The 26268-nt window shown below is 34.0% G+C and overlaps 1 protein-coding gene across 1 annotated transcript; it reads left to right on the top strand.

Annotated features, from left to right (window-relative positions):
* Nucleotides 1-2764: 2764 nt before the first annotated feature.
* On the top strand, nt 2765-25018 carry LOC122032349 (tobamovirus multiplication protein 1-like). The gene is made up of 11 exons (XM_042591631.1): nt 2765-3293; nt 20431-20521; nt 20605-20657; nt 21155-21247; nt 21334-21405; nt 21484-21556; nt 21762-21807; nt 21941-22004; nt 24096-24149; nt 24342-24419; nt 24496-25018. The coding sequence occupies exons 1-11, from the start codon at nt 3105-3107 to the stop codon at nt 24586-24588; spliced, it is 906 nt and encodes a 301-aa protein (XP_042447565.1). The 5' UTR covers nt 2765-3104; the 3' UTR covers nt 24589-25018.
* Nucleotides 25019-26268: the final 1250 nt, after the last annotated feature.

Genomic DNA, 26268 nt, shown 5'->3' on the forward strand with positions numbered 1-26268 from the left:
TATGCAATGAAGAAACTAACACATTTGAGTGTGAAATAGATAAACATGCTGAAGATGAAGAATATGTCAGAGAGGAAACAAAAAAAAAATCGGAGATGAAGACTCAAGATTCATCAGTTTGTCCATCAAGCAAGAAGGGAACCACTAGAAAGAAAAAAGGGAAGTCTGATGATGTTCTATGTGACTTGGTAGGAGATATTAGCAAGTATGTCACTATTATTATAGAGTTGAATGAGGAGATGAAGGAAATTCCCACCTACTTTAAGAAACAAATTGAGAACAGTGATAGAAAAATGAGGATATATGATGAGTTAATGGAATTTTTTGATTTTTCTCAATAAGAAATTATGGATGTTGGGGAGTACATTCTCAAGGATGAACATTGAACACAAGATTAACAACTTCTTTGCATTGCCAAAGACATTTAAGCGAGATTATGTGATGAAGCAGCTCTCCAAGATTAATCTATAGGCGACCAATTAGAAAATCAATTAGATATTTGAATTAGGTCATTAAATCTTATATTTTGATATGTTTTGAACAGTTATGATATTATTTAGGACAAACCTTGTTCGATGAATGTCATTTTGGATTAAATTTGTTGGATGATTTCTATTTTGGATAGAATTTGTGTGATGTAATATGTCATTTCCTGTTTGCATTGCTGGTTAAACCAGACATTGAAATAGATGATTGCAACTTACTTTTCTGGACGTGTGTGGACACTATTATTTTATTTTATTTCTTAAATGTCTAATTCATCCTTAGTTACTTTGTGTGTTCTTTTAGCTCCTCATAGCTCTGACCATATCGATGGGAAAGCTAGTTATTGACTTTGTTGAGAAAAACCTTACATTAGTCCCTAGCATGCAACACCATTGCGAATTCTTCTTCAATTCCTTTTTATTACCACAATTCATTTTAAATGCGGGATAAAATCAAGATTTTCATGGCAAAATACTATTGTGTGTGATTGCACACTTTCTTTGGAAGTGCATTAGCTGTTGGTTTGTTTTTGGCGAGAACTAGAATTGTAGTATAGCAACTGGAGACACTTCAAATCAATTATGCTTTGGATTCTTTGACAATTGAAGCTCATGAATCTCAGCTAAAGGTCTCATTAGCACATGAAAGAAGCACCAAGTTCATGCATTGTAAGTTCATGGTCACGACCTCAAAATGAGGAATCCATGAAGTTGAAGCCCGACTTTCTTTTTGCCTGAGACCAAAAACCAGAACTCTCATTCTCATCCATCATTAGATAAGTATTTTGGCTAAATTTTTTGGCGTCTTTATGTTCACACTTGGATAGTTCTAGCCGAGGGGACCTGATGGCAAAAAAAAACATGGATTGCATCAACATTTTGATTAGATTAGTTGATTGCATTTTTTTTTTAGAAAAATTATGGTAAATATGGAATTAAATTCCTTTGTGAACTTGTAAGGTTACGTCTAAAACAATAAATAATAATAACTAATAATTAATAATTAATAATAATTTAATATTAATATTAATAATTTATTTTATTTTATTTTAAAAAATTAATCAAATATCAAATTAATTTAGTTGTAAAATATCTAACTAACAGTAATAAAGTAAATGTTAAACTAAGTTATACACTAAAACCTTCAATCAAATAAGTTTTTATTACATTATTTAGAATTGAATCAAACAACATTAAATTATGTTGTATTCTCCATTATCTTGGTTATGTGATTAATTAGTAATCACATAACCAAGATTATATACGATGACTTGAACTAAACGCACCCTAATTACTACGTGTACAAAACTACCCAGTATCTATTACAAAGAGTTTAGAATGAGTTTAGGATTTACACAATGTAAAAGCTATTCAATAGCTACTATAACATGTAAAAGTTACTGAATAATTATTATAATGTATAGAAATTACTCAGTACTTAATATAACTTGTTTAAGATGAATTTAAGATTTAGGTCTTCGAACAATATCATATCAAAATATTACTTGCCACTTGATCAAAATTATTTAAACTCCATTAAAATCACTTTAAATTAATTTAAATCATTTTAAAATAGTTATACAAACTATTATATAATTGCTACAATCCTAAACTTATAAACTTATCCTAAACATGTTATAGTAATTATTGGGTAGTTTCTACATACTGTAATATCTACTTAATAGTTTCTACACAATATAAATCTTAAATTATAAATTCTATACTCACCTTAAATACATTATAGTAGTTATTGGTAGCTTTTATATATTGAGCAGCTACTCAGCTACTCATTATTTTTTTTTATGAAAAGATGAATAAGATTTCATTAAAAAACACATACAGGCCAATGATAAGGTTAGTTCTAATCACGTTACGTCCGAACAATTATTAGATCAGTATCGATACTTGACTTACCTTGGAGTAGATGGTGTCATACCCTAAGGCAAAGCATCGCTAACATGGGTTGGTGTATGCACATATACACCAACCTACATTACTATCGAACATAGTCCGATGACAATCAATCATGGAGATAACAAACAATAGACATTATATCACTATCACTAATGCACTGCTATCATTGTCGCTGCAATCCCGATTGTCCATGCTTGTCCCTACTCAGCTACTCATTATCTTATATACATTGTAACAACTCTTAATAATTTTTGCACGTTATAACACTTAATTGGGATGTCTTTTTTAATATTTCTTAATTTGGGATGTCTTTTTTAATTTTTTTTTTTTTTTTTTATGCCTGGGTCATCATTCGATTTCTATCGGATGGGTCGGGTCGAACTATCGACCCGTCGATGCCTCGGAACGGGACAGAGTACAGGACAAGAGCAGAGCATCGGACTGGCAGACGCGCGTCAGCGAAAAACACTCCGCAAAGCGTTGGAACCAACGCAACACGACGGTGAAAACGTCAAAATACTGGCCGTGTCGAGCGGCGGAGCCACCAACGGGTGGCCATCTGGATCGCCTCGGTCGCTCCGCTGACCGACCTTCTTCCCATCGTCCGATCTGCTTCCAAGGATCTAGAGATGGACTCGTGATGCGAGCACGCGACAGAGAAGAACGGACGCGAAGCGAAGGCAGGAATCGAGAGCCACGATCACAATGAGGATAAGCCTAGCCTCTGTTCCGCCGGATACGGGAGTCGGAGAGGCGATCCGGTTCTTCGCCGGTGAAGGCTCAGTGGGGAATGTCATGACATGGTGGGAAGATGTCGACGGCTCGGTGAAGGGGCAGCGGGATGTCTTCTACGCGCTCTGCGCTTCCTACGCCCTTGTTAGCCTCGTCGCTCTGGTATCTATTATTCCTCCTCCCTTCCTCGAATTTTGGACCTTAAAAATCTAGTAGTTTTTGCGTCTTAAAATTGCATTGGTGCTCGATAATTTGTCTTCAAATTGTGCTTTTTGCCACTCCAAAATAGAATTGTTTACGGTCAGAATTTGCTAAAATCTCAAAGAGGATGAACATTCTTGTCTGAACAAGGTAGTAGTCCATTGTGAGATGTCAATGTCATCATGAAGAGAGAAATCTAAGGATCGTTCACAAGCTTTGATTTTGGATTATGATGCTTGCTTTATGTTTGTGTAAATGTGCATTCAGCAGTAAAGTTATTACACGTTCCCTAGTAACGTTAGAATGAATTTTATATGTTCGTGTTGTTTAATGTTGAAATGCCCCTAGAATCTTCTTAGTAAAACTCATGGTGCTCATTCCTTGATGCATAAAAGGAAAAGGCTGACAAGCTCTTACTTATGTGCGGACTTGGCCATGGTTGTGAAATAACACCTTACAACATCTACGTGGGGTCGGTTATATAGAGCCTTATATGTCTTTGAACTTAACCTCCTGCTATATCTTTATTTATATTTAAATGAACTTGTTTTTTTATTACTAAGTTTTTTTTTCTCCCCCTTCCTCTATTAATGGAAAGTGTAAATGCGTATATATGAGGCAAAATGTATAATGTTGATCAAGGATAGCTACTCATGTCTGGTAGATATCCAAGCACTAATATACATGCATTTATATTTTTTTAAGGATACTCTCTACATCAATTCTGACACCCTTAAACATGCTATAGTTCCTTGTCATCCATACATAGTAAATTATGGATGACATGGTAAGGTGTCATGCCTTCACTCAGCTGTTGGTCCCTCAATAGCGTTGTATACTCTCACATCGCCTAATGTCTAAGTACGTGTTTATACCATCTTAAACGTATTTCTCGGAGTTTTCCCTCAATAGGTGCAATCCCGACTATCTCTCTAATATTATCGTTTCATATCTTATTCATCCTCATATATCCATGCATTCACCTTAACATCCTCATCTCTGCGATTCATCTTTTGCTTGTGTGCTTGCTTAATAACCCAACACTCAGCAACATATAATATAGCAAGTCTAACTGTCATTTTATAAAATTTCCCTTTAAGTTTTAAAGGTGCTATATGTCAGAAAGAACACTTGACATCATCCTCCATTTTAACCATCATACTTATACCCTATGTAAAACATCTCTATTAACCTCGTCATCCCTTTGCAAGAACTATCCTAGATACTTGAAGGTTATAGCTAACTCGTCATTTTCTATCTTAACATTTTCTTTGGTTCGTCTAATACTATTAAATTTAAATTACATATATTTCGTCTTTACTTTACTAAACTTAAAATCTTTTACTCTAGTGTTTTCCACTAAGAATCGAGCTTAGAATTTACTTCTTCACGTATCTCTTCGACCAAAACAATGTCATTTGTTAATAACATGTACCATGGTAACATCTCTTGTATGTGTCCAATGAATTCATCCATGACTAGTGTAAAAAATTATGAACTTTGATCCTTGATGTAACCTTATCTTTACCGAAAAAGCTTCAGGAAAACACTTCAGGCGAGAGTTTTTACTCTTATCATTATATTGTCATACATACCCTAATTTCAATATATGCTTTTTTAACTCCTTTCTTTTATAGAATTCTCCATATAATATCTTTCAGGGCTCTATCATGAGATTTTTTTAGTCAATATCATATGTAAGCCTTGCTTCTTTTCTCAATATTTTTGAATTAGTTGTTTGAAAAGATATATAGCTTATATCATTAATCTTTCAGGTATATCATGATTTTCAGTCATCTTTGTCTCCTTTCTAAATGTTTTTTCTATCACTCTTTTCTAAAATTTTATTGTATGACCTATTAGCTTAATGCCCTTATAATTTGTACAATTTTGTAATTTATTTTTATATAAGAGAACTAGAATACTTACATAGGTATTTTCTTCGTTTTAAAATTAGATTGAATAAAGTCATCCAATGCGATGCTTCCCTTGGCACTTATATACCTTTATTAGAATATCATTCATTCAACTGCGTTCCCATTTTGCATCCCATTTGACACTTATTCTACTTATGAAGCTTGAATTCTTCGATCAAAATTAAAATTTCTGTACTCTTTTGACCTTCTTAAGTTTCCTTTAATGCATCTTATTCAGGTAAGATCCTTTGTTTTCATCTCTCTCACTTTAGTTATTCTATAAGTGTTCTTTTTTCTAACACTTATTCTTTCTTATGTGTGAAGTTGTCCATACAAGCATTTGAAAGTTTCATTTTTTGCTTCGCCCATTGCTTTCTTAACCTCTTTCTTGGCTATTATTACATACATTTTAAAGCTTTTTTTTTGGCAAATGTACAATAACTAGGTTTGTTTTTCCATTACTTGCTCTTGAACTTCCTCATGCCACTACTAAGATTATTTATATAATGGTGCACATTCTCTTGACTCGCCAAGTACACTCTTAGCCATCATTTTTAAATTTGATGTCATCTTATGTCATGTCGTAGACGAGTCGCTATCTATTTCTCCTAAAATTCGTGTTTCTATCCTCTCTTTAAAGATATTTTATTTTCTATTTTTTAACTTCTACCACTTGATTACAGGAGCCATGCACGTTTTCCTTCTACTGATATTATGTTTAGGGTGGGTATCTAACATCACTAACGTATGTTAAGTGGTTAAGTTTTCTCTAGGATGATCTTATAATCTTTGCAAAAAAATTTATCTTTCTTCTTAACCATAAGAAAGTTAATTTGTGACTTCTTGTTCTTACTTTTAAACGTAACTAATTGTTCTTCTTTCTTCTTGAAAACATATTAGCTATTATAAGTTCATATGCTATCGTGAAATCTAATATAGTTTTGCCTTCTTTATGTCTTAGTCCAAGATCTTGGCTCGCATGTAGTGTATTGTATTTCGTATTTCTTGCTCCTACATGTTTATTTGGATCTCTTATAAAAACGGCCCACTTGTCAAAATATTTTGTATTATTACATCTAGGTCTTCCCAAAATTTATATTTAATGTCTTCGTCTAATCTTACTTAAGATGTATATATGCTAATTAGATTAATAGTTTTTTTTGCTACGACTACATGGAGAGCAATAATCCTATCTCCACTCTTAACTATAACTATTTTGTCCCTTGATGAATTATTTACAATAATACCTAGTTCATTTTTCATTTTACTCTTTCTTGAATATTATAACTTAAAATCTAAATTTTCTATCATCTTTGTATTCTACCCTACTCATTTTGTCTCTTGTAAGCATAAAACCTTAATTCTTTTTCTAATCAACGTATCTAGTACCTTCATTGTTTTAACAGTGAGTTTAAATCTAAGACAATCGATATTCATATAATGTGTGTCCTTATCCAACATAGGGCGTGAGGACTCTTTCATACACTACATCCAAGTCTTTTCGGGGAATAGTCTAGCACTATCACAATAGTTTGACCGACATAATATTTGTTTTCTTTTTTACATTGACTACCAACCTAGCACAACCCTCTTTTATGGCCATGACAGAGTTATTCAACATCGGCAAAGTTTCATAATTGATACATTAATCGTTCAAAATCGATGGTTCAAAAATCTTAACCTAACTTTAATCGTTAAGCCAGTTATGGTTCAGTTCATAGTTGTCAATTATGGTTTAGGTCATGGTTCACTGTTGGTTACACCATGGTTCACTATTGGTTACAATTATTACTAGACCTTTATATATTTTTTTAAAAGGTTATGCAGAATAAAACATAATCAAATGTTATTTGGTTCAATCATAGATAATGCTATAATCTAATTTGATATTTACTATATTACTAAAACGTCCCAATTTTTTTTTACGGACGTCCCGAATCATAAATGCACTTACAACCATAACATACTCTCGATTTAACTGAGATACTTGGATAATCCTTAAAACATTTAACTACTAGCCACAGTTATATAGTTCTAGAATTTATTCTACAAAAGAAACATCCAACTGATGCAGAAATTAAACTGGAGGTCTTCGGGTTGTACTGCCATTGTCCCGAGCTGACCCACTTGTCAACGCCTCCTACCTCATTCGTCTCATTATTTGAAATAGTTAAAATCTGTGAGTCAAGAGACTCAGCATATTCAAACCATATTATGCATTAATTAGTTCTTATATCCATGCGTCCTATCGAGGAACTTATACTAACTAATTTATCCTCTAGCTAATTGTTTTGCATAATCATAAGGAGAGTATAATCGTGAACATACTCCTGCCAAACATATATGTTATCATACTTTTCGCCCCACATAAATCATTGCATAGATAAAGCATAACATGAGTATAGCAAAATATAATCTTAAGCATTACTAATGCAAAGATCTAAAACCTAACAAGAGCATAACATAAGCAAGAACAAAATTAGGAAGCATGGAGCATAAACTTATTTTACAGAAAGGAAAACATATGCATAACTTAATAAGGGACGAACATAACACAGATGTGGTAACCATCATTAGAGCCTGTTCATTTGATCCATGATCATGTAATTAGTTGCGCAACAAGCATATGCCTTATGGTACAACTCACACTAGTCGAAATTGGAAAGGCCCTCCCCGGAGCTCATTCCGAGGCATCAATCCCATATTGTTACTACACATGCACATATTCCTCTACTTATCCATATAACTCTTTCATATCATACATCGCAAGTATACATGCATGGTTCTTAAACTGTCTTCGTAAAGAGTACTACTTATAACTTCACATGGTATCAGTTACACATTGGAACTACATTACACATGCATATTATCATCAATTTCATAACATACATGTCCCTAAAATAACGAACTAATCTAACATACTAAGTTATCAAAACATAATTGGGTGCATATATTAAACCCCCAAAGTCCGAAACACATAGAATTAACATATGACTCATTAAGTTAACATGATGAAGGGAAATAAGAAACATGGGCATAACTAGATCCAACATCCTAATTCCCTAACATTAACATGTGACTCATTAGTTAGCATGATAAGAAGCAAAGATAAATAAAGGTATAACAAAATCCAATTCCAAAAATTTACATATATCTTAAGCACCATATGGTTAGTTTCATGGCAACTTAACCCCTAAGATCCAAACCTACACATGACACAAAGTAATCATCAACTTAGGTTCAACTTTATGGTACCAAAATTTCTAGGAGTTAGCATGGTATCAACTTCTAAGTAATAAAAGAGCACGAGTCTTATACAATCCAAACCCTATAAATCTATAAAAGCTAACATGGTATCATCTCCTTAACACAAACATACAACCAAAATTGAAACTTATATAGGGTACCTAAACATACATGAACTTGAAGAACTAAAAATAAAACAAGATGTGGGAAAACATGGAACAACGGTAGCGCAACATCATAATGAATAAGACCCCCTAAACAGAATTTAGAACTACTCCTATAAATCTTAAATTTACAAGTTTAATACTTAGAATTAAGCATGGATCTTCTAAGGGAAGACAACTAGAAGCATGACCAAATTGTAATGCAACATTCATATTCATAACTCTTAAAATAGAATTTAAAACTCACCACAACAGAGCCAAAAGTAGCAAGGTCATAGCATAATTCAAGATTCATCAGTCAGTGGTATAAAAATCATATGAAATTCATCTTTGATCCGAAAAGGGTTCCGTAAATTGGTAATAAATGGTAACTAAATTTTCTACATTTCAATAGAAGATACCGAAGTGAAATTTGTTCACCCATTGAGGCTAATTTACACCACAACAGAACCAAAAGCAGCAGGGTCACGACATAATTCCAGATTCGTCAGCCAGTGGTATAAAAATCATATAAAATTCATCTTTGATCCGAAAAGGGTTCCGTAAAATGGTAATGAAAGCTAACTAAATTTCTTACATTTGAACAGTAGACACCAAAGTGAAATTCGTTCACCTATTAAAGCTAATTTACACCACAATAGAAACCTAACAAACTATAAAATCCGAAACTTCACAAGACTTAGAAGCTAAATAAAACAATAACATGGTTGAGAACATGCCTTTAAATCTTAGCTACCAACCCCTCCTTAGTTGTCTTCTCTTGGAGCTCTAGAACCGGTGGAGTTGGGTGAGGTGAGGGTTTAGGGCCGACGGAAACAAGAAGACAAGGTGGAGTTCTAGGTGAGGGTTTAAATAAAAGAGGGAACTTAGAACTTGGTCTCAATTTCTAATTCCTACCAATTTTATAAATGCTAAGTCCTATATATTATTTTTATAAAACTTAATACTAAGTTTAAATAGAAACCTATATCCATGGTTATATAATTCCATATATTTTTTACTTAGTCATATAAATTTTATTCATGATATATATAATTTATAATACTATAGTTTCTTAATTAGTTTATATACACTATATATTTTTACACATTCTATATCTTATATCTTCCTTATTTAATTTTATTATGCTTTATAACATATATTATACATTTTATATTATATAATATATTAATTTTATTTTATTTCTATATTAATTAGATGAATAATCTATAAAAATTTATAGACATATAAATACTAAATCTTTATATATTTATATTTTTTCTATTTTCTTAATATAATTAACTAATTCAAATTTTCTAATTGTAGGCCAACTTAATTAATTAAATCTATTTATGTAAATAAATTCTTAATTAAATCAAGTGAACAATTATAATTATCCTAATAAATATCCTTAATTAAATAAATTTAAAATCTAATTAAATTATAATTAATCTAATAAATCCACTTAATTAAATAAATCCAGATTTTAATTAAATTGTAATTTAATCCAATAAATCCTCTCAATTAAATAAGTGGTTTCGAACATTACAATTACCCTTGGTTTAGATACTTTTCTAATCAAATAAATTTAATATTTAATTATTTTTTAAATAATTTAAATTAAAATAATAGTATGAATATTAATACTTTTCCCAAATCAAGGTGGAGATCTGTCAGATTTTTCCACAGAATTGAGCAGCAAAGTCGAAGGCCCAATGGTGGTGAGCTCAAGTCCCTAATTCGGTCTCGAAGATTGTTTTGCTCGCTGTTTTTCTTGTTTTGCAATGTGTAGGTTTCTCCTCCCTTGCTGATCAAACCGAAGGATGTAGGATTTCAAGTATCCTTCAAAATCATCGTGAGGATGGTGGACAAGGAGGAGATCAGCTAAGAGGATGGGTTGGTGGATCGCTTGCGGAAGGCTCTGCATGAACTGATGGAGTCGACGAAGGTTAAGGGCCAATCGGAGATGCTTCTCGCCGCGTTGCTGGAGGCCATCGAAGATGCGAGGTGCAAGGGAGATGTAGAGTGGGATTCAACGGTTGGTTGTTTGGGCAGCTGTGGTCGACGGAGGTTAAGGGCCAATTGGAGATGCTTCTCAGCGCACTACTAGAGGCGATCAAAGATGCGAGGTGCAAGGTGCGAGGGAGATGTAGAGTGGGATTTAGCGTTTGGTTGTTTGGGCAGCTGTAGTCGACGACGGCGAGCAACAGGATTTCTCTGGCCTACCCCCACCTACTTGAAATCAATCGTGTACCATCACTTTTCACTGCTTGCACACACATACATTTTAGCAATACGAGGAAGAGGATGAGGTGGGGTAGAAGGCGAAGTACCAGGAGGACGCCAAGTCGATGCGAGACGAGATTAGGGTTTTCGGGAAGGGAAATAAGAAGCTACACTTCTCCCCTTTGTCCGCCCCTGCCCCTACTTCAGCTCGTTCCTTGTCCACTCCTTCCTCGCCCTAGATGCCCGCCTTCGCGCGCAGAGCCACGAGGATAATTTCGGGAACATTTTCTGTTAACCTGGAATTGTCAAAAATCATCCATTTCGGAGGTAATCCCATTTCGAGTTTTGATGACGTTTGCTGATCTGGTGGGAGTGATTGATTACTTTGGAATCATTTATTACCTAAACTAAACAGGGTTAAACAATATAACCTTGGTTTGATAGCCAAAGTTATCGACGATTACTCTCAACCAAACACACCCTTAGGCTTTGTTTGGTATGCATGATAGGATAGGATTGGGTTGATTAGGATAGGATTAAAGGTAGGATAAATAATCCCTCTTGAGGCAAAGGTATTATGAATCCTACCCCTAATCTTCCATAATCCTACCTCTAATCAACTCTACCAAACGCTTGATTAAAAACTTTTTGAAAATATAATCCTATCCTATCATGCATACCAAACAGAGCCTTAGGGTATAGGGGATTCAAAGCTTCCTTTTGTATTCCTTTTGCAACTCTCATCCAATTATCAAGTAGTGCTCGAGCTTCCAAAGAGTAGGAAGCAAGGTAGATCATCTTTCATCCAAGATATTGCCTCTGGAACTAAATGTTTATTCTATCGCAATAGTTGACACTAGACAAACAAGAATCTTATTTTGTGCTAACTAGACAAAGTGGAACATCAACACCCAACAGGGCTACTTGAACCTCTACCTATTCTAGAATTATCATGGCAAAGTGTCTCAATGGATTTCATCATGACCTTAACTAAGTTCGAAGGATATGGAAGCAACATGGTGGCAGTTGATCGGTTCAACAGATATGGTACTTTCATTCCCCTCTTCTTAGATTGCACCACAGATGAGACAATATTCTCCTTTCTTGGACATGTGGTAAAGCTTTGGGGACTTCCCGAAAATATAGTAAGCGATCGTGACCCTCATTTCATTGACAATTTTGAACTGACTTTTTTCAAATTATTTGAGATGGTTCTCTATAAGTTTTCATCCCTAAAGCTACAGACAAACCGCATATTAATGGGCTATTTAAGCTTAACTTAAGACACTATGTGAGCACTCTTCAGTGAGATTGGGCAAAGTTGCTACCCAATTTTCCAAATTACACATCCTAAAATTATCATCTCATGCAACCCATTTCCCAAAATACTTTTTCACCTCCGTCATCTACCTTCCTCCTGACAAATAGTTGCTCGAATAAGCGGTGGAGGTGCTCACGAAATTGTAGATGAGTTGGTCAAGCGGTCACGATTTCGCAGTTGCCTAGTCATGTCATTTGTTCAAGTGGTTGCCAATCAGACAAAGGGTGGTGGGAGGCAATGACAGAGGGAAAGGGTATTTTGGAAAATGAGAGTGTGATTTGGTTATTTTAAAAATAGGGTACGTGATTTGAGTATTTGGAAAATTTACGCTTGTGGTTCACTAAATTGCCCAAGAAGATATGAAGGTCCTTTCTCAGTCACCAAACATGGGTAAGTTATCTTACCATGTTCAACTTTGGCAAAACTCAAGCTTCATCCTCACATGGATGTGATCATTCGCAAGCCTTATCATGAAGACAAGGATGACCCTACCAGTAACTAGTTGAATTGTGCACCAATAGTCATTGCCACTTTTGGTAATGAAGTCTGGAGTACATTGTTGCAGACAGTATCATTTGAAGGAAAAGAGTTCCAAACTACACCGAATACTTGGTACAATGGAAGAATCTACCAAATACTAAGGCGAGTTGAGAACGAGAGGATGCATTATGGCAATTCACCAAGCATATCAAGCGCTACAACGAAGAGAATGCACTAAGGACGCCGCAAGCTTTGGAAGGGGAGAATATCATAACCCACCCAATTTCAAGTCCAAGAGAGGTTCTTGGTCTACCTTTTGGCCCACTCTTTTGGGCCATGGTTTTTCTTCTAAATGTTTTCTTGAGAGCATTCTAGATAACTTTGTAGAATTTTATCATCATCTAAATATCATTCTAGATATCTTTTTATAATCTTATTATCATTTAGATATTGTAAGAAACTTCTTGGCTAACAATGTACATCATTTGATCAAATGATCTGAACCGTCTATTTGAGAGGAGGATGCTTATCAATAGCTCCCTCCCCTTCACTTGTAATTCACCCTCAAGAACATCCTCAATAATATTAAGTTCTCTTCTTTCAAACTCTCTCAATCTCTCTTAGTTTCTCTTGTGTGAATAGGGATGACAATGGGGCGGGTTGAAACTCGAACCTGTAATTGGCCGGGTGGGTTTAAACCCGCCTAAACGGGTCTCAGGCGGGTTCGGGGCGGATCCTGGGTTTAACCGGGCCCGACCTGGACCGGCCTCGTATAATATTATTTTATTAATTATTAATTAAATAAAATTAATTTTTAATTTTTAATTGAATAATTGATACATTTTAATTTGTGATGATATTTTTTTGTTACAAAATATTATTAATATAAATATTGAAAATAAATTTAATGTTTAATTAATTTTTAAATTTTTTTATTTTATATTTCAAAAATAAAAATAAAAATACAAATAAAAATAAAAAATATGGCGAGTCTAGCGGGTCTTGGATCCGCCCCTCCGAGTTCGCGGGGTGGGGCGGAGCGGGTCCAAAGGGAGGCGGGGCAAGTTCCGGGTTTGGCCAAACCGCCCCAACCCGGACCCGTTGTCATCCCTATGTGTGAATCTCTAGCGAGTTAAAGCAACTGTGCATAGATAAGTTGTCTAAGTGTCGCAGGACTTAGTGGTGCTGAAATCAAACTCTTGACATAGGACTCACATTCAAGATACTGAAGATTGGAAAAATAGGGACCATTTTTAAGTATTGAAGTGAAGGGTGACCAAAACAACTATACAGGTGGAGATGAGAGGATGCAACCAAAAGACACAAGACTCATGCCCTGTCTTTTGCTGTACTCATCCGCGTATCTTGTATAAAAATAGAAGCATCAAACAAGACCAAATGACTTCTCAATCATTGTTCATTCATGTGTCTTTGTTACAGATCTGCATAGAAATTGCAGTATGATGTTTAACTAAATAAGAAAAACATCCAGGGAAATTTGAATATAGGTAATAGTTTTCATTAGTTGATGATCATAGAAGTTTCTTAAAAAGTTATCATTAATTGTGTGCAAAAAGTGAAGTTTAAGTTTAATGGTTAGAGACATAATTCTATTGAATTTTTCTTTTGTGATGATTATGGACCTGCAATAGTTAGGTCCCAACAAGAGTCATCAAAGTGGTGGTAGAGAATTAAGACATTATAAAACATTGTGTTATTTAGAAGATGGGCTGTTGAAATCTTAAGGATTGGGTGCCCAATTGATATTTTGGTTGGACTACATTGTTGTCCCAAGTGGGTTGGGCCATTATCTGCAATAGGTTTGTGACAAGGGTTGGGTCTTTGGCTGGGAATAGACTTACTTGGGCCTTCAGCTGCAACATGTCTATGAGAAGGACTAGGCCTGTGCGTGGTAGCAGCCCTTCTGTGAGAAGGGTTAGGCCTTCGGCTGGGAGCAAATGGTTATGTGGGAAGGATTGGGCTTTAGGTTGCAACAGAGCAGGTGAGAAGGGCCAACTTCGAGTAGGTGGGCAGTAGAGATGGGAACAAGTGATGACAGTTGCGCATGCAGAGACGAGCAACATTGGTAGGGTTCGATTGCAAGGTCAGAACTTGGAAAGCTTGTGTCACATGTGGAAGAGAGCTGTCAGAGGGCATTCAATGGGGAGCCACAATTGCAGGAATGACCAATCATGCAGATGGAGAGCACACAAAGGCGACAATCATGCATATGGAGTCACATGTAGAATGCTCCAATGTATAGAGACAACAAGACGTGTGAGGCAGGGAAGGGTGATGATGAATGAAATTCATTTGGGAGTGTTGCCGCAGTGATCAGCTTGAAGAAGAGGTTTATGGTGTTGGCTTTGGTACCATATGTTGAAGGAAATGTTGTTCCCAATTCTCGGTACCAATATATGTGTGTTATTAATGATTATGAAGCATTACAAATATATTATTAAAAGCAATGTTCAGATGTCCATTTATTTCAGTATCATTAATACTTAACTGTTCATTTAAAATCTTAGTTGGGTAGAAAATAAAGTAAAATTAAATTAAGAGTTATACTGAGAATTTGATTTGCATAGAAAAGTCCACGGAGCTGTTAATCCTAGTGAGTGTCAATAACCCTAAAAATCTGTTGATTTCTATAGGAAATTTAGTCTCAATGTATTAAAATTCTTGGCAATTTGTCCCTTGGTTCTGTCCTTTGTTTCATAAATGTATTCCATAACTAGCTTGACATCACCATCAATAAGTCAAAGTACTTTCACAAATAGAGTTGTGCATTTTATATAAAACTTCATTGATTTCATATATCTCTGATCACAGCACGATACCTTACACTTTCCTCTTCATAACAAACTTTTAGCAATTAATTAAGAAGCAAAGGTCGATCTAATTACAATTTTTATCTCCAATGTTGTATTTAGTCCAAGGTATATTAGAGCAAATCTCATTCTTGTAACATTTGCTAATTCACCTCCTTAAGCAAATCTTCTAGACAACTTGAGGATCAAAGTGTAGCAATGAAAAACATTGTGATTCACCTTGTCCTTGTAGTAATATAAAAAATTTAGTTTTTTCACCAATGTTAGCAAGAATCAGATCTAGATAGTGTGCAGCACAAAAAAGGGCTCTTTCCCAAATTGAATGGCAAGACATTACCATAAGTATTTCTGCATATATCATGCAGTACTTATTTTTCTTCAAGTTTATGAATTATTGTTAGCAACCATGAATAGCTTCTTCGTTGTTTCTCATGTTACATAAAAATTGTATAAATTGATTTCTCACATCTTTTGGAACTTTTGAAGGTGCAACTTCTTCTTGTTCTAGCTAGATTATTACATTCCAATCTTGTTAGTTTTCTTGATCACCTTTTTTGCAGTGTTCTTGTCTGACTTCACTCTTCTTTACTTCTTTGGAGACATTCTGTGAACAATATCTCAAAACCAGAGTCAAAGAATGAACAAAAAACACTAAAAATGATTAAAATCAATGGAGCTGCTAGTGTACAGTAGGTCTGCAATAAACAAAAAAAAGAAAAAGATTCCTTGGACTTTCATAATCAATGCATTATACTAAGATACAATGTGTCATCAAATACAAATCTATAACCATCATTTACTCTTAAAACATAAAGATATAGGTTCTTTAACTAGTTACAATGGAAAAAAAAAACAAAAAAAAATATTTTTAAAAAATATGAAATCCAATATAAGAATAATTAAAGAAATAAAATACCATATATGTTAATTTAAAACATATAAAGTTGATTGATAATGAGATAAAATCTTGATAGATTTCAATATTTTACAACATCGAGGATGGAGATGCCCCATGAGAACCTGAATAAAACTAAAAACGTAATTGAATTCAATAAACAATGCAAAAGACAATAAAAATTTAGAAGCATACACAAAACAAGGATGTCTCACCCATCACTAGAAGTTTCACCGAGCTTTATTCAGGTTGAGCATGGATAACTTAGTTGAAACTAGGTTGGGCATGGTCCGAAACTATGCTACCCCATGCCTGGCATGGGCCACATGGGTTGTGCATGGGTTGGCCTGCCAAGTTGTGATTTTAATAGTAAAATATAAAATTATAAAATATCAATAAATAATAAAATAATAGTTTTTAAATACTTTCTAAAAGATTAAACTAATGCAATAAGATCATAAATCTTTAAAACTATTTTAAGAATAAAAAGGGTAATATGTAAAATTCCTTATTCATGGGGTGGTTGGTCTGATGTGCATGTCATACTCCTCTACCCAACATAATTGTGTTGTGCAGCTAGAAGAGTTGTCTTTGACATGACACACAGACTTTGTTACAACCAATCTCCTACTATGTCATGCACGACCATGGTCGACTTAACCCCTTTTACACCTCTACCCATAACCACATTGGTGCCTTAATGGACGTGCTTAATTGAGGAAGGTCATTAGGCTATGAATAAAATTTCTTTAATCTCTATGAGGACATGCTTAAAAGAGGACATGCTAGTCTCTTTAGTGCAGGTCACCAACATCCTGTTAATGTTTATTATGGACGAGGATTAAGGGGCATCATATGCTATAGTTTCTCAAACAGTCGAAGACGATTAAGAAGTCTAGAAAATAGTTGCTTGAAGGGACTAATAGTTGAATGTGAACTATCATGTTAAGGAGAAAGAAACAACAATGTTTTTTTAATCCTTGAAAACCCTATGAGTAATTTTTTCCATTGTGGATCAGTTAAATTCTGATTTTTACAGTTCATGAATCGCAAATACAGCGGTTTGTATTGAGTTGGTCCAGTTTGTATCGAATTGGATTGATACTTATCCTACTCTAACTCATCCATGTGGCTTGAAATATTCACGTTCGAATCGAATCATGTGATTCCAATCAATCAATGTATGTATTGAACAATTAAGAAACAATAGTGTTTTTAATGTAGTTTTTTTTTTTTTTTTTTTAATTTCAAACAACTTTTCCCCCAAATTTCTCATGTTGTATCATAAAAAATTTATACAAATGTGGTTCAACATAAATTTGGTGTATTAAATAACTTAATATTTTTTTACCTTAGTTTATCATGTTATATCATTTAAGTTGTTTAATGATTTTACATTGTTATATTGCATGCTTAAATTGAATGATTTTATGTGGAATTATGAATTGGAGGAATTGAATAATTGTTGATCATTTTTATCAATATAAATATTTTTTTGTATTTCTTTAAGACAAACTAGATGTGCATATATATCCCACATTGCGTATGTACTATATACTTGGTCAAATGAACTTTCAAACACCTTTTAAAGCTTTCTTGCTATTCAGATCTCGTGTATTTTATATCTATTTTATTCACTAAACTATATTCATCATAGTAGATTTTGCTTATACTTACCTTGCATAGTGTGCCATTGGATTATCATGACCAATGGAGACACTAGAAATATGGCTATTTGGTCGAGGCCATATAACGTAGACTTGCCCCCGGGCCGAGTCCGAACCCCGACTAGCCAAGCTGGTTATGGTTCAATGGTCCAATTCGTAAACCTGCTGTTCAACTATTTTTTTTTATTTCATTTATAGATGAATGTTTTTAATAAATTAAAAAGAATGGTATTGGTGAGGCATTAAACCCCGGTCTTCTCTTACAAGGTGAAGTATTCTAACCAACTAGACTACATTAAATTGATATTCATATGTATTAGTTAATTATTTAATAACTAACTATAATTTTCTTTTACAAGAGTAAAAAGTAAATATTGTTTTTAACGGTTGAGATTATTTGACTTTTTTTTATCAATGACTACGATTTAGTTATTGGTGCAGCAGAAGCGGTTCGGATCGCTGGAGGGGAGGCGTGAATAGCGACCTGCAAATAAAACCAATCTATTTCTCTTGCTAAAGATCTAGCGAGGACACACATTAATTAGATAATAACACAAACATAATAAAAATCAGCCGAATTTACTTGGTTACAACCCTCAGGTTGTAAGTCCAAGACTATGAAAAACTCCACTAAGATCTCATCGAAAATGACTTAGAGACAAAGCTTACACCTATTAAGCACAAAGGAAATAACATAACTGAAAGACAATGTATTCGAATGTGTGTTATTTTTGTTCTTCGAGCTTCATTTCTATTTAAAGTCTTCATCTCGATCTAATCGTTTGCTGATCTGTCACTCTTCGATCGACTGTAGGCTTCCTTGGTCACCTGTATTCGTCATAACCTGGCAATGGTCCTCTAACAGTTCTAGATGACTCTTTGCTCTACAGTCCCTTGGAGGCTCTGCAGTCGCTTGGAGGCTTGCTGACGTGGACTTCGTCCTGATCCGTTCAGCAATGCTCCTGCTGATGTGGCGATGATACCCGGTCGCCTGAGAGCTTACAATCTCTTGGAAATGGTCAATCTTAGACTTGACAATTTTGCTTTGTTTCGGTCACCTTGCTCAGTCTTGCTTCCGACTCTTATATCTCGGATACACCGAGCCTTTCCATCTCTCTCTCATGTATCCTTCTCGTTTCGTCGAAGTACTCTTTTGCAGCTCATCGTACCTCAGATGCACAGAGCCCGACGACTCCTTTCTCATATCATCCTTCTTGCTTGCTTGCGTCTTCTACCCCAGTTTGTCGTCTCAGATGTTCCTTAGCCATCGGGTACTTGTATGTTCTCCTAAGTCCCTACACACTTAGATATACAAATTAAAACACAACAAGACCTAACTTAAACTTATTTGACAACACATCAAAACACAATTAAGGGTTCTAATATTAGTATCCATTATTCTCTAAATTCTATAAATAAGGAGTTCGTTTCATTATTTCCACACCATCTTCATTAACAATCAAAAGAAATCTAGCTAATGACTCATTAACAACGCTACTTCATAAGGTAAAAGGGTAAAAGGTAAGAGAACTACGAGGGCTTTGATTCCCCTTTACCCTAAAGGACTACGTAGACAACTTAAATAAGTAGAAGTTTTTTTTTATGAATTTACAACTTTATTTTTTTTAATATAATAATCTTGAATTGTGACGAACCATGCATGAACCGTAAACCGTGGTGAATCGTGCATGAACCGTGAATTATAACTGTCTTAGACGGTTAAAGTTAAGGGTTAACCCCCGGAACCGTCGAACCAGGGTCGGATCTAATATAACGTACACTCAACCAAGGTAAAATCCATAAATTTTCACTCTTTTCCAAGTGCCCCTTGGTTAGTGTGTGCGGAAGCAGCAAAACGGAAGAAATAGAACTTACAGTAAATCGTGATCTCTCTGTGGGAATTGCTGGCCATGCAGCCCTTGTAAGAGATTATGACTATGTTAAATAAACTGAATTTGTTCAGCAAGATTATCCAATTCAGAATCTCGTGTTTGAGTGGGATGGCCACTTAGCATAGCCAACAGCATCAACTGAAACTAGTATATGCCATGAAATAGCTGATAGCAGCATGTCAGAGTGGATTTTGACTCAGATTCAACTCACACCAACTAAGGTTATGATTCTGATTGTTTACTGTGAGAATTACTCAAATTTCCACTACTACCCCTTAGAACTATTTCTCTTGTCTCCTACCTCTTCATTCTTTGGTTCATAATTGGATCCAAAAGTCAGGCTATTGAATACATACAACAATTGTGGTATTTGCTAGACTACAACTCATTTTGTCTTGCTTAGTTTTGTTTGCCTTTCTTGAAGTGCCTTTAGCCTCAATTTTTCTCAGATATTTCATTCTATGATTTTGTGTCCCCACAGATACAACTAATAAGGATTCAGTTGAGAGTACCAGGGACTGGATGGACGACTCAGAAAGTCTTCCACCTCATGAATTTTGTTGTGAGTGGATGTATGTCTACTTTTCAACAATCTGAGTGCTCACCTCCCCCTTAATTGTTATTTCATGCATTAACTATACTCATAATTTTGCAGTGCGGGCAGTTCTATTTGGTCTCTACCAAGATGTGTTTCTTATCAAATCTAAGGTAAGTTGTTTCTTCTGGAATATAAGGCTTCTAACCCTATGATACAGAAGCGAGAAGATTGTATTTCTCACAGATGATGCATTAGTGTTTAGTTTAACTAAAGATATTTTTATTTGGTTTGGTTAAAGAAATTTGGAATTGGCTTTTGTCATTGTGTGTGGTGATGCAATAATAATGTCCGAGAGTGGTTCATTTGGTGATGTGATTATTTTGTATCCCTTTATTGTTATAAATGATAGTCTTGTCTGTTCAAACACTTCATGTTGCAGTATTTTCTCTATTATTTTTAATGATGCAGTGGTTAAAGAAATCAAGCTTGTTGATTGTTATGTTATGTGTAATTGTTCTTCACTCAAAGGCCTTGAAACAAGTTTCTGCTGGAACTTTCTATTAATAATTTACTAAATTAAAATTCCAAGCACAAATTTTTTTAATCGAGTTTCATCATATTTAGACTTACTATTCTATTTACTTTTTGTGGTATAATTGAAGCTCAGGCTCTTGAAATGGCACTTCTAGACCTTCCCAGCCTGTTGTTTTTTTCAACTTACACTTTACTCGTGCTGTTTTGGGCAGAGATATACTATCAGGTGGTTTTATCATAATTCATACACTAGAATCGTCACCCATCTTTTGATTACCATTTGAACTTACAGATTCTCTCTCTGTGTTTCAGGCTAGAAACCTTCCAATTAATAACCTTAGACGTTCATATCTGATAATAAATGGCGCTGTGTACATAATACAGGTGAACTAACATAGCCGTGATCAACATGTGCTAAAAATTAAAGAGTCGAGTTTTTTTTTTCAATCTATTTTATTGCAGATCTGCATTTGGGCATATGTACAAATAAGTCGCAAGCCAGTGTTGATGGAAGTTGCTAAACTCTTCTTATCAGGTTTTCAAATGAAATAAATTTATATGTATAATTTGCTTGCTATTAAATCTTAATTACTGAATATATTTATGCTTTTGATCTGCATATTTGCTTGCTTTCTCTGGTTTTAAAATGGGAAAAATCAAACTGGAATTTATCTTTGTAGCTTTCCGGTGCTCTTGTTTTGAAATGATTGAATTTGTTTGGGTTTCCTTATCTTTTGCAGTTGTTTCTTTCCTTGCTGCTCTTGCATTTCTAATTTACGGTGGAAGGTAATGATTCTTGTAAACATATTTCTAGTTAAATAATAGAAATTAAATCATCAAGTTCTACACTTAGATTTATTGGATTTATTATTAAAGTTTGGGTGCTAAACTTGAAATTATCTTTCGTGCTTTTTGTAAGGTTATTCATTATGCTGAGACGCTTCCCAATTGAATCCAAGGGTCGTCAAAAGAAGTTGAATGAGGTATCTTGAGAACACAATCTTTCTAAAAATCTCTTTTATTCTAATGGTTTTCCATAATTTGGGCTCCCTACAAGAATTCTGCAATCTCTTCTGCCCTTTTAGTAGTGGGTCTAAGTTGTACTAAATAAATTATTTTAATTTTTAAAATTGTAATTTCTATCTGATTTGTTCTCTATTTTTTTAAAAAATCAAGTCTTTAACTTCCAATGGCAATTACATTGTTCTATGCTATTTGTTCCTTTTGTTACTGAGATTAGTGGTACATGAGGGCATTTTTGTACAGACAACATTCCGAATCTCCAATGTAATATAAATTTGCAATGATCTGAAGCTAGCCAAATAGATAAAAAGGAGAAAAAGAGTGCATTATTAATTGATAAAGGACTTACTTCTTACCAGGGTTTGAAAATTTACCAATTGTGATACCCAAAGAAAATGTAATGCATGCGGAAGCATTGACTAAACAAATCATATTAACACAATAACAATTAATATGGTTAGAAGACCTCATTCCTAAGATGCATCTGAAGTGTCACTCTTCAATCAAATAAGCCTCTACAATTCGAGAATAACATGTCACAAGGATAAAATCTTTACCAATACCAAGATTTCCACAAACTCACAAGTATGACCCAAACAAGAGATTTAATTGGAACTCATAATTTCTCCTAAGAGATTAACTAAAGGAGAGAAAAGATTATCAAAAAGTCGATAGAGTTGAAGTCTTGAAATTCTTGTCCAAGATCTTGGATATATTTTGGGTATTTCTGCAAAGAAGCACAACAATTAGCTTAAGTATGTTGAATGTTAAGTCTTGGTAGCTGAAACATTTCTAAAGGGTTGTATAAGTAATGGTTCAACATTCACAGTTAAAAGCTGAAAGAGACAGGTACAACCAACCGACTACCTAATTTAGTTGACTGGATTCTCAAAATATGAAAGTTAAGAGTCAATGATCACAGCTTCAATTTCTTCTAGTTGACTGCTTATATCATTCCAAGTAACTAGAAATCCTTACCAATGGACTATTGCTCAAATATAAACATTCTATTTCATAAGCTCACCTAAGGTCTAGGACTTGAGTGGATCAACAAGCATAATTTGAGAACACCTAACATTGTTGTAATGACAACATCAATACATTCTAACTCGAAAAAACCGAATATTACAACATATCAATCCAATACAAGGGTTCATATGTCTTCGATTCTTTCTCTAAGTTTGATGACCGTCCACGACAAGTTCAAAGATATAGTTCCTCACTCAATCCATGATGTCCTTTATCTAAGTTCATTGTATAAGCTTAATCTGTAGAGGATCCTTGGCGCAATGGTAAAATTATTGTTGTGTGACTTAAAGGTCATGCCGAGTTTTGGAAACAATCTCTTGCAAAGCAGGGAAAGACTGTGTACAATAGACCCTTCCCCGGAACCTTGCATTGGCGAGAGTTTCGTGCACCGAGCTAGCCTTTTATTATATAAGCTTGATCTCCAATCTCCAACTCGCATGATACTTTGTACACTTGATGTATATTATCAAATACACAACTTAGTCATATTGACAAATCATTAAAACACCGTGAAAGGACCTGATGAACTGCCTGTTTATCTTTTGTAGGTTAGGTGACTAACATTCAATAGGTTCCTATTTTCTTATCTTTTGTAGGAAAAGACTTGATGGCCTACCTCTTTATGTCAGTATCAGTCTCTCTGATGCATTACATTTCTTATTTAATTGCTGAGCAGTTCCAGACACATTTGATTTAAATACCGTCCCTATTGACTGCAAATTTTCAAGCCAGATCACAATGTGAGCTGCTTCCTTGGAGGGCAGCTCCTTCCTATGAACAAGATACTAAGATTGAGAAAAATGCAGAAGACTCATTCTTCACTGCTTTTCCAATTTCTATTTAGACTAGATAGCCTTGTTGAGCCGGACTTTTGCTTCGATTTCCTCCTATGGCTTATAGGAATTTTGCAAGATACAGTAATTACTTTAATGATTTGTGATTAAGTTAAATTGTGTGCAACTAATCTTCAATTTGGAGAATGTTGGACTAACTTTTTTTTTTTTAATAAATGTTGTTCGTAGGTTGGGTCCGTTACAGCAATATGTTGCACATGTTTCTTGATAAGATGCTTTGTGGTAAAAGATATCCTTCTAACTTCGCTTATTTTTTAAGCCTACTTTTCTCACAATTGTCTTACCAAGTAAAGCACAGAATTCTTTCTAAAAATGGATTTATAAATATGGAGTAACCTCGAAGAATGTAACCTATTCTAAGAGGGTGGCCGCAGCCGCAAAATTCTGATTATGTCCATATTGAACTTTTGCCAGGTTTCTCTTTCTGTGTTTGACCATGATGCTGACCTTGATGTCCTCGATCATCCCGTCTTCAACTTCATCTATTACATGGTAACTCTCTTTGCGACTTGAGTTTTTTGTGCAAATAACTGTTTTGATGGTTAGTATTATCTGTTGCATCTTTCAGTTGGTTGAGATTTTCCCATGTGCTCTTGTTCTTTTTATCCTCCGGAAGCTCCCCCCAAAGCGATTTTCTGGTGCTTACAATCCTATAAACTGAAGCTCCCGCAAGATTTGTAACGATTTTGCCGATCACCCTTATTACCGCCTCAATAATTTGTTGTAATTTATTTGTTTGGAATTAGTCTGACATGTTCTTCATCTGTATTACAAAGCCCTGGTACAGTATGTTTGCAAATAATGGAGTTATTAAGAGTGAAGGGACGAAGGAACCCTCGCTATGGTGAAACATCAAGAGGATTAGGGTTTTGCTGATCAGCCCAAAGGGTTACTCCCTCTTAAACTGTTTGCTTATTTGGTGCTGGTTATTTTTGAAGTTTTTATTATTATTTTCCCCCAATGAGGGATGTTTCTTTTTATTTTGCTCTTGTTCCCAAGTAGATGCAAAACTTGTTTTGATGGAGTATATTGTTGTATTACAGTTTTTCAGACTATCCTTGGTTCCTAAGATCATATTTACCCTTGCAGCATATTTGTCTTTTGCCATCATATTTACTCCTGCATTGATGTTTCTGATGTTGGATGTTTAGTCTGACAAATACTTCAATCACAGTTGTTCAGCTCGCCTAGCTAAATTAGGTTGACCAAGAAATCAGCCTCTTGGCTCAATTGTCCTGTCTAACCTATTTTGGCCATCCAAAGTATATGTTTCATTTGACTTATTAGATATAAATTATAAAGCTTTTATACCTTGGTTGTTTGTAGCATGATTAATCATTGCCCAACTGTTATAATATTTTTTTTATTTGACAAATTTATATAGTTATTATTTTTTTTTTACAAAGCCATGGAAAATTTTGCAAAATCAGTTTCTAATCTAACTTTAAAATCATTGTTACAAATAAATTAAGCTTCAAAAATAAATTAAGGTGTTTTGTATCAAGTAGTAGAATTTAGGTCTTCAACAAAAAGTGGTGTATTTTTTTTTTTTTAAAATTTAATATACTATAGAAAGAAAGTGCTCATTTCTACTAAAGATGCTGCATATAAAATAAATATAGAAAGTTTTTTTTTTTCTGAAAAGCATCATTAGAGAGAAAGAAACAACTTGATGGATGTGATAAAATGATGAATCTTTTAAAATTATTTATTTCACCTGTACAGTTGATCATGTCATTTTTTTTATTTTAAAATTAATTAGAATAATTTAAGATATAAGAGGATAATTATGATTTCTTATATCAGATAGAAAAATTAAAATTGCTTAGTGATTGATTATAATTTAAAAGAAATTTATTCAAATCTAAAAATAAATAATTTTTTTATATTTTTTAAATTTTGATAGAAATAATGAATTAGAAATCAAATAATTAACTTTATTAAAAACTTTAAAAAATTTCCATGCATGGATACCTTATAGAACCCTTAATCAAAATACATTTTTTAAAATTAAAATTAATAAAAATTTATTTTCATTCAACTATGTCTAAAAATTATAAACAACAATTTTATAAGATACAAATAAATCAATATAAAAATTTAAATTAGTAATTTTGTATCTGAAAAAGTTTTTTAAAAAAATCTATTTTGTTATTTTAATAAATAATAATAATTAAGATACCTATTTTTTTTTAGATTAAAAATGGTCAAGACAGTCCTGGTTAGCGTGTTTCCAACTAATAAAAAAAGCCTCCTAACTTCCGCAATGTGAAAAAAACAAGATGTCTGAGAGAAATTGCCAGTAGAACGATCCATCACTTTACAACTTCCATGGAACCAT

The sequence above is a fragment of the Zingiber officinale genome, chromosome 11A, assembly GCF_018446385.1.
Source record: "Zingiber officinale cultivar Zhangliang chromosome 11A, Zo_v1.1, whole genome shotgun sequence".
Classification (NCBI taxonomy): domain Eukaryota; kingdom Viridiplantae; phylum Streptophyta; class Magnoliopsida; order Zingiberales; family Zingiberaceae; genus Zingiber; species Zingiber officinale.

Coding starts and splice junctions, on each gene's coding strand:
- LOC122032349 (XM_042591631.1), top strand. CDS start 3,105: ATGAGGATAAGCCTAGCCTCTGTTCCGCCGGATACGGGAGTCGGAGAG. Junction 20,522..20,604: donor GAATTTTGTTGTGAGTGGAT/GTATGTCTACTT, acceptor ATAATTTTGCAG/TGCGGGCAGTTCTATTTGGT. Junction 21,557..21,761: donor TGCTAAACTCTTCTTATCAG/GTTTTCAAATGA, acceptor TATCTTTTGCAG/TTGTTTCTTTCCTTGCTGCT.